Below are 10,199 nucleotides of genomic sequence, written 5' to 3' on the forward strand. Positions count from 1 at the left end.
AATAAACTTTACTTATATTTAATAATTGCATTATTATTTATTATGCTTACTAACAATCATAAAACATATTTATAAAATATGTACATGGCATTCTATATCTAGTATAATATGAATTTCAATTTGTTTTGACTCTGCAGAAAAGTCTACACATATCCATATTTTAAACTTTAGATCTGCAGCTGTACATTAGCTGTCCCTCCCGCTTCCGAAAAAATGGTCTCTAAACGTGATTGTAGAGGTTTAAACACCATCATCAGGGGCGGCCCAAGGATTCGACGTCAGAGGGGGCGTAACTTAGGGGCGTTCCCTTTTGCCTTTCGCCCTCCCTCAGAAACGAAATTTATTTGGTTTAAAGTGTTGGCAGGGGGTGAGGAAGACCCCCCCCCCCCCAATCCGCTAGTGATTATGCCACTGAACAACATTACCACCTATATCGCAAATTTTATGGAGTGGTACTAGCCCAGTTCTCCAGTTCGATCAAAGTCACGGCGCGCAACCAATATCTCATACCCATGGGGGAGGGGGGGAAAATTCATCTACTCACGGGCCGGCGACTGGCGGGGGTGTCCTCCGTTTACGTTTTGATGCTGATGGTGGTGAAGTTGTGTGTGGGGTGGGGTAAGAGGGGGAAAGGTTGGGAGAACGAAATAGAGCTGGTCTTTCGGTCGTTAAATATTACCGTTTACCTTTCCTGTTTCTAGAAAGTTAAATAATCTCCCAACGGGTAAATGAAGGGTTTTTAACACATGTGTTTTTATCAACATGACGATTACGTGAACTTTTACATGTAGCTACACGACGGTGTACGTGAACTTATACCTGTAGCTACACGCCGTGTACGTGAACTTATACCTGTAGCTACACGCCGTGTATGTGTACTTATACCTGTAGCTACACGCCGTGTACGTGAACTTATACCTGTAGCTACACGCCGTGTATGTGTACTTATACCTGTAGCTACACGCCGTGCACGTGAACTTATACCTGTAGCTACACGCCGTGTACGTAACCTTATACCTTTAGCTACACGCCGTGTACGTGAACTTATACCTGTAGCTACACGCCGTGTACGTAACCTTATACCTGTAGCTACACGCCGTGTACGTGTACTTATACCTGTAGCTACACGCCGTGTACGTGTACTTATACCTGTAGTCACACGCCGTGTACGTAAACTTATACACGTAGCTACAAGCAGTGTACGTGTACTTATACATGTAGCTACATGCAGTGTACGTGTACTTATACATGTAGCTACACGCAGTACACTAGTGTACGTGAACTTATACATGTAGCTACTAGCCGTGTACGTGAACTTATACCTGTAGCTACTAGCCGTGTACGTGAACTTATACCTGTAGCTACACGCCCTGTACGTGAACTTATACCTAGCTGTAGCTACAGGACGTGGACGTGAACTTATAACTGCAGCTACACGACGTGTACGTGAACTTATACCTGTATGAATAAGCTACAGGACGTTGACGTGAACTTATACCTGTAGCTACACGAAGTTTGAACTTGAATACGTAGCTAAATCATAACAAGGGATCATATATATGGCATAATACGTGCTTCCGCAAGGTCATATTGGAGAGTATTCGCTCTGTAACATCTATGACTATATCATTATTTATTTATTTATTTTAATACTTCTAAAATTACATGCTTGCTATGAGGCTATTAGCTGAAAAGTCAATTATATTTGGATGCGGTGCAAATTTAGCTATGCGTGGTCGACAGGTTTACCTTTAAATGACAATAAACATTACGCGCTCTAATCGAGTTTTATAAGGTAAGTAACTCCGGTATATATCAGGTATGATACAATTTTGAGTTTTGTCCCCTTACTCAATGTCTTCGATATCGTGATCCGATATAAATAGCCAATTGACCTGTACAAAGTAGGACGTCTTAAGTACATGCTCAGGGGCGTAGCCTGCGTTACGCATTTACGCATGTGCGTAACATCGATTTGAAATATAAACAAATAAATATGGCCAAAAATGGCATCAAAGTCGAAGGCTAAGCTAAAAACTGATATCAGAATGAAAGGAAGATCGGCAAAAGTAAGCGTTGCTTCTCTGTGCTAGATAGCTTACTGAACCTAAATCAATCACTTGATAACTACAAAGTCGGCGGCCTCGAACCTATAGATCTCTCCAAATACACGTCAGAGCTTAACACGGTAGTTCCATTTTCCTTTTCCCCCTGGCTACAGGGATATTCCCTCTCCAACACCCGCCCCCGTTCGTGCGTAACATTCACTATAGCGTGGCTACGCCCCTGATGCTAATTGTGAAATACTTCCTAGTTATTTAATCAACGTTTCGAAGGTAATAAACACAACAAGCACGTTTTTATTAATCATTTCGCACAGTCACGTTCTAATTAATCAGATAAATGGGGATTATTTTAACAAGCAATGGAAAATATATATTGGGAATCCAGTAAAATATTTCTACATCAGTATGATATATACATTAAGCGTCTGTATTATTTCAAATCAACTAGATGCTACTGTAAAGTAGGATTTTAATCATATATTTTCTGGAATAATAATAATAATAATAATAATAATAATAATAATAATAATACTTATATAATAATAATAATAATAATAATAATAATAATAATAATAATAATATAATAATAATAATAATAATAATAATAATAATAATAATAATAATAATAATTATTATTATTATTATTATTATTATTATTATTATTTAATAATAATAATACAAATAATACAAATAATAATAAGAATAATAATAATAATAAGAAGAAGAAGAAGTAGTTATAATAAAACGTACCGGTTTCGCCTCATTTCTTATGTAGTTATATTTTGATATTTAGAAAAACAATTGCTCATGTCTAATTTTACAGCTGTTTTCTTTCAGCTCAACGATGCAGTACAAACGGCAGAATTCCAAAATAAACGTTTACGTTACAATGGATGAACAGCATACGCAGGTTGTTCCGTCAGTGGTACCCACCGTTGTTAGCGGATTATTTGATATTTCAGAGTCAGATGAAAACAGTGACTATTCAACGTCAGATAATGTTGGACATTGCAGCACAATTAACGCAACTGACATTAGATCTGATGCAAGTTCTGTGAACAGTGACGGAAAATACTTAAATTCTAATGGTGCATGTGGATATACAAATACAAGTTATAACTCTGACGTCATTTTGTCAGATTCGAACAGTGAGGACGCTGATGACGTCTCGCGACGCCAGCTTCAAGAAAACGGATTGACGCCGTTTATTAAAGAGGAACTGAAATATTCCATTCAGACAAAACGGTTAAAAGAGGGAAAGCAGGAATTGAAAGTGACATTTAGTCCCCCACCGGAAGATGTGGTATGCATTTGTGTCATTCGGAACACCTCAGCAATTTTCCATCGAAAACAACCTCGGATGTATATGACCGCCTTATTATGTCAGAATTCTCTGTATTAAACTACGCTGATGTAGATCGCGTAGTGAGTTCACTACAGCAGTTAAACCGGATGATTTTACTATGGGGAATTTTAATTATTTATGCAATAGTACACTTCACTGACAATCGATTTGAACTTAGTGAACATAAAATACAAGTTAAAACGCTAAATTCTGAAGGCTGTAGGCGGATGTGTATTCATAGTATAACATTCCGTTATAGACGGAAGTACGTTCATAGAACGTTGATGTATTTGTTCGGTAATATGCAAATAATCAAAGCCCGGGCTCCGTGTGGATTGAGAATTTACTGTATATAAAGACCAGTGGACCCCTTTATGGTCAAGTAGGCTTTTCCCTGAATGGATCTGTTGCGTCTTTGACGTCGCACGTTACAATTAACTCAAATTATAACTTGAACTTTTACGAACTACTTCTAATGCTGTACCGGCATACATCAGAGGTTGTTTTCAATGGGAAATAACCGAGGATTTCCGAATAGTATTTCTGTCAAATGGAGCAAAATTAATTAACCACCATTAATTCATTATTTGCGATTCAGATATTGTACATAGTCTATAATTAGACGTTATGTTTTGGAATCATTTTTTCTTTGAGAATTTTGCAATATCAACAATCTTTATAAATAAACCCAAAACACACACATCAACTGTCGACTTACAAACAGATTTGACCTATATTATACAATTCATCTATACATAATTATGACAACAAATACAAAACGAAAAATTCGATATTTCCCATTTTCTAGTCTTAATATGTGAATTCCGTATGTCAGTCGTTTCCGGATTGGTATTTTTTCAATATTTTTACGAGTGTTTCTCGTAGAAACGTGAAAAATCATAAAGTATTTGAAATCAAGTTAAAATGGTTCGACATGTTAAAACATATATTAAAATGTAAAATAAGTTCGTCAGAATTATAAGCAAAATGTAAACCATTTGAACTCCTATCTTTCATAGAGGAAGCGGAAAATTCGATGTTAACTTCTTATACGACAAATAACATTTAATGTCTATCCAATACAAATGCATCCTCTTTAACTAACCCGGATGTTGTTACAGCTTACACCAGAAGAGGAAGAGCGTGTGGTAAAACGGCGCGTGCAGAATAGAATGGCCGCGCGCCGCTTCCGGGACAAACAGAAAGACAGAGCCCACACTTTACAAAAGGTAAATTTGATAAACAATCAATAAATTTTGTTTTTTTTCTAATTAATTATTAATATACATTTTGGTATTACCGGTACTTACAATAAAACATTGACTTTATAAAAGAATGTTCATTTATTTTCGCATTTCATCTGCTTTGACTGTAGCGTTATTGACCTCGAAGTACTGCTTCTTAAAAACCGTAGGGCTAAATTAATGTGTTGGATTTTTATGCGACACATAAAATACCCATTGCATAATAATATACATGAATTTGTATTTGTATTCGCATTATATCTTATGAAATCATTTCCATGTTTTCAGGAGTGTCATAGACTAGAAAGCATTCAGACAGATTTGAGGTACGAACTGTCGCAGGTACGAAAGGAAAGGGACGAATTCCGCCAGGCGCTTGATCAACACATGGCCGTCTGCCCGCTACAGTTTCCCGCGCATTTCTATGCGTCAACTTCGAACTCTTGACAACATGTGAACACTGTCAACTATTTTTAGAAACAGATGTCAACATTTTACCTCGAAGCAGCTGATGACAGCAACACGTCATCACGGTTTTCCCTGAAATTGCATTTATGGCGTTATAAAAAAATCTTATTTTCGATGTCCCGACATACCTACCATAATTTCTTTTGCCAGTCATCTGCTTTTTACCTATTTTTCTCATCTTTTGAGACACGTCGGTATTCAGGAAATTCGTGTAGACAAAATGGCGACGGTTTCAGTCAGTGAAAAAAGGATATTCAAACACACTCTACTTCAAATGAATACTGAACATATATATATTTATATCCCGACGACCTATCTTACCTGTATATTATGGTTATGGTTGTGAAATAAGTAAACAAACATTTATAAACGTTTCGAAACTGAAATATACAGAATGTTTTATAATGTTGACCTGCCCAGCCTTTTAGTGATTACATGATGAATGAATTAGTCATTAACTTAGTCAAATTTATTTCCAAATTAACATATAAAATCAAATTACTATGTATTGTTAAGAACAGAAACGGCATGTTGAGAATGTTGAAATATATATTCGCCATATCATTTGTTAGTACACATGTATTTAAAATCGGCATCATTTCTACTTTGTTAACGCACAGATATGTTCGCCATATCATTTGAAAGTATTTAAAACTGGCATTATTTCTACTTTGTTAACGCAAATTTATACAAACGCGCTTATTTATGTATTTGTTGTTACACTTTTTCAAAATAAAATAAAAAATACACACCATAGAGTGTTATTTTTTATATAAACGACCAACATTTGCTTACTGATATTTTAAAGCTGCACTCTCACAGATTGAACGTTTTGACAACTTTTTGATTTTTTTTCTTGGAACGAGGCAATTCTTGTGACAATGCATGGAAACCAGTTATAAATGACTGCTGGCGAAAAAATAGATCGCAGATTTTTATATTTAAGGTCAAAAATTGATGTTTTGTGCATTTTTTTTTAAACCACCATTAAACATTAGTTTTCGAACGGAAATATGAAAATCTGCTATCTGGTCTTTTGTCAGCAGTCTTATATCACTGGTTTGCTGATATTTACGCAAAAAATTGCTCATTCCAAGACAAAAAATAAAAAAGTTGTGAAAACTGTAAATCTGTGAGAGTGCAGCTTTAAGTCCTATTTTCACTTTGTTTGGGTGGAATATTTTGCTCATTTATGAGAACAGCTGTATTAAATTCTGCACGAGCGGAGGATTTAATACATGTTGTGTTCTTGTGGGAGTGAGTTGTTTAAATTAATTTATTTTACAACGAATTTGAAACAAGTTATTACAACGTTATATTAATCACTCTCGTGCGAGAGTGTGGTCTTGATATGTGTGGGAAACCGGAGATCCGGAGGAAATTTGTCTAACAAGGGTGACCACAAACCAAACTCACATGCGCCCATGCTGGCAATCGAACCAGGATTGCTTACGTGAGAAGCGAGTGTGCTAACTACATCACTAACCGGACAACCTAGCTAACCTAGACCTCCATTATTACATGTTACCTGTAGCTACACGCCGTGTACGTGAACTTATACCTGTAGCTACACGCCGTGTCACTGACGTGAAATTATACCTGTAGCCACACGCCGTGAACGTGAAATTATACCTGTAGCTACACGCCGTGTACGTGAACTTATACCTGTAGCTACACGCCGTGTCACTGACGTGAAATTATACCTGCCACACGCCGTGAACGTGAACTTATACCTGTAGTTACACGCCTTGTCACTGACGTGAAATTATACCTGTAGCTACACGCCGTGTAACTGACGTGAAATTATACCTGTAGCTACACGCCGTGTCACTGACGTGAAATTATGCCTGTAGCTACACGCCGTGTCACTAACGTGAAATTATGCCTGTAGCTACACGCCGTGTCACTGACGTGAAATTATGCCTGTAGCTACATGCCGTGTCACTGACGTGAAATTATGCCTGTAGCTACACGCCTTGTCACTGACGTGAAATTATACCTGTAGCTACACCCCGTGTCACTGACGTTTAACTATGCCTGTAGCTACACGCCTTGTCACTGACATGAAATTATACCTGTAGCTACACGCCTTGTCACTGACGTGAAATTATACCTGTAGCTACACGCCGTGTCACTGACGTGAACTTATACCTGTAGCTACACGCCGTGTACATGAACTTATACCTGTAGCTACACGCCGTGTACGTGAAATAATACCTGTAGCTACACGACGTGTACTTGAAATAATACCCGTGAAGGTACATGACGTGTACGTGAACTTATACCTGTAGCTACACGTCTTGTACGTTAACTTATGCCTTAAGGTGCACGCCATGTACGTGAACTTATACTAATAGTTTCACTACGTATACGTGAATTTATACCTGTAGGTACACGACATATACGTGTACTTATACCAGTAGTAACACGCCGAGTCATGACGTGAACTTATACCTGTAGGTACACCACATACACGTGAACTTATACGTATGTAGCTACAGGAACTTGAATGTGAAGCTAAAACATAAAAAGGCATCAAGAGGAGTACAGTACATGACATAAATCGTTCCTGCGCAAGCTCATAACGAAAACTATTGGCCCTTATCGCCCATGTTTGTTTCAGACACTACTATTTCATATTCAAGGTTAGTAACTCCGGTATGTATCAGGTATGATACAATTTTGATTTTGTCCCCTAGGCCATTGAACATCGTGATCTGATATAAATGGCACCTGTAAAAAGTAGGACGTTTCAAGTAATTGTGAAATAGGTCCTCGTTATTTCATCAACGTTAATACAAAATTATTAAACAGGCTTAGAAGCATGTTCAAATTAATCACATAATTAAGTTAATCTCATAGTCACGTTCTCATTAATCAAATGAATGGGGATCATTTTACCAAGCATATGATGAAATATAAATTGGGAACCCAGTAAAATAGTTTTACATCAGTCATATATATATATATATGACTGATGTAAAACTATTTTATATATATGAGTGTGCTTTTCTAAACAACTAGATGCTACTGTTAAGTAGGATTTCTCATATAGGTTCTGAAATATTCTATAATAATAATAATAATAATAATAATAATAATAATAATATTAATAATTTTTATTATAATAAAACGTTCCGGTTGCCACTCATTTCTGTTATGTTATGAAGAACGACTGCATGTGTTCTAACTATTTATTATTGATACATATGATATTGGTGAGCATGGTACAGCTCTGACTGCTAGAGATAAACTGACCGCCTGTGTTGGCTGGCTGGCCTTATCATACAAGGTGAACTATAAATAGCGGGAGGAATTAATTCATTGCCGTATAATGTTACATCTCCCTTCTTTACAAACAAAAGATATTATCAATAAATATAAATGTGATTTGATATCAAATTATTTATATTTATTTATAGAGGAAAAAGAGAAGGAGTTATTCAATGTTAGGGTTATAATAGCAGGATTTGAATTTCATCGGAAATTTATTAAAGGTTGTCAGACTAATTTAAACATTAAACAACTAATTTAGATAAGTGATTCAATCAGTTTACAAGCGAAATGAACATCACATGGATTCAATTACTTTTGGTTTTACGGCCCTTCCTGACCTGGTCACGTACAGATTGTGATTGATACATGGAGAGGAAGTACTGCCAATTAGAGGGCTTTCCGAATCTTTGATGTCAGACTGGGTAGGTGTTTGACCTAAAGGCATTTCCTGTATTTCTGGCTCTGCAAATTGACCATGGCAGGGCTCATTGGTCTTTAATAGATCCCGCCTATTTCATGTGTACATAGACCCATCTGGGCACTGAACAGTGTATGATCTTTCATTTAACTTGTCAACTACAGTGGCTGGTCTCCAAGTTTTATTTAATTGTTGGATCATTGTATTTTCTCCATATGTTAAGGGCTCTAGTGACCTTGCTTGTCTGTCATAATATTTCTTCCCCTTCTGTTTGCTACCTTGAATACCCTGCCTGACTAAATTAGGAGATATCACCTTGGGCATCAGATTTTCCTTAGATGTTGGGAGGATAGAGCGCAATTGTCTGCCCATGTTTAACTGCGCAGGGGAATACCCTGACTCAAGAGGGGTGGTCCGGTATTCTAATATGCCAATAAAAGGATCACGCCCAGCGTCCTTAGCCTTTGTAAGGAGTTTCTTACAAACTGACACATATTTCTCAGCTAGACCGTTTGATTGACTGTGATAGGGACTAATTGTCTGGTGATTGAAATCCCATTCTTTTGCAAAATCAGCGAACTCCTGAGAGATATAACAGGGACCACCATCAGATATAACCTTCTCACTAATTCCCCATCTGGCCATTATGCCTTTCATTCTGTTTATGACCGTGGTGCTTTTCATATTGGGCAATTCCTTGACCTCAAAATACCTGCTATAGTAATCCACTATCAGAAGATAGTTCCTGTTTTCCCAGGTGAATAGATCAGTGCCTATAATTTGCCATGGATAATCAGGAATCTCAAGGGGAATTAATGGTTCTTTTGGGTTTGAGTTTCTGTGTTTTATACATGTGTTGCATTTTAACACGAGATTGGTAATATCAGCCGATATTCCTGGCCAAAACATAACATCCCGGGCCCTTCTGAGACATTTCTCAACTCCCATGTGACCTGTGTGAATGAGTTCAAGCATCTGAGACTGCATTGATTTGGGGATGATTATTTTATTTCCTTTCATGACTAACCCATCAATAGAAGTTAACTCATCACGGAAATTCCAGAAGGGCAGGGCAATATCTGGGACGGACACATTTTTCTAGAGGTTGGCCAACCTTGAAGTATAGTCTGTTTCAACAATACTGAAGTCTCATCTTGACTTGTTTTGTCCTTCAATTCATTCAATTTTCTGTCAGATACAGGTAAATGAGAGATAACCATATGTACCTGCATGTCCATGCCTTGTGACAATTCAGGGAACGTTTCATTTAGAAAGTTCCTGCTCAGTGTGTCTGCAACTGGTACTTGTTTGGATGGATAATGTTTGATGTCAAGATCATATTTCTGTAGCTGTAGTAGCATACGCTGCAATCGTGCAGGAGC

General features: G+C 37.2%; 1 protein-coding gene across 1 annotated transcript; it reads left to right on the plus strand.

Moving 5' to 3' along the window:
* Nucleotides 1-2,494: 2,494 nt before the first annotated feature.
* LOC128246436 (transcription factor kayak-like) lies at nt 2,495-5,877 on the plus strand. Its single transcript, XM_052964637.1, has 4 exons — nt 2,495-2,527; nt 2,904-3,369; nt 4,533-4,640; nt 4,944-5,877. Exons 2-4 carry the CDS (start codon nt 2,911-2,913, stop codon nt 5,100-5,102), a joined length of 726 nt encoding a protein of 241 aa, XP_052820597.1. The 5' UTR covers nt 2,495-2,527; nt 2,904-2,910; the 3' UTR covers nt 5,103-5,877.
* Nucleotides 5,878-10,199: the final 4,322 nt, after the last annotated feature.

Source organism: Mya arenaria, chromosome 9, assembly GCF_026914265.1.
Source record: "Mya arenaria isolate MELC-2E11 chromosome 9, ASM2691426v1".
Classification (NCBI taxonomy): Eukaryota; Metazoa; Mollusca; class Bivalvia; order Myida; family Myidae; genus Mya; species Mya arenaria.

Bases quoted from the DNA above. Each gene is read 5' to 3' on its own strand.
- LOC128246436 (XM_052964637.1), top strand. From the start codon at position 2,911: ATGCAGTACAAACGGCAGAATTCCAAAATAAACGTTTACGTTACAATG. The intron at 3,370-4,532 runs GTATGCATTTGT...ATGTTGTTACAG, and splicing joins GTCCCCCACCGGAAGATGTG to CTTACACCAGAAGAGGAAGA. The intron at 4,641-4,943 runs GTAAATTTGATA...CCATGTTTTCAG, and splicing joins GAGCCCACACTTTACAAAAG to GAGTGTCATAGACTAGAAAG.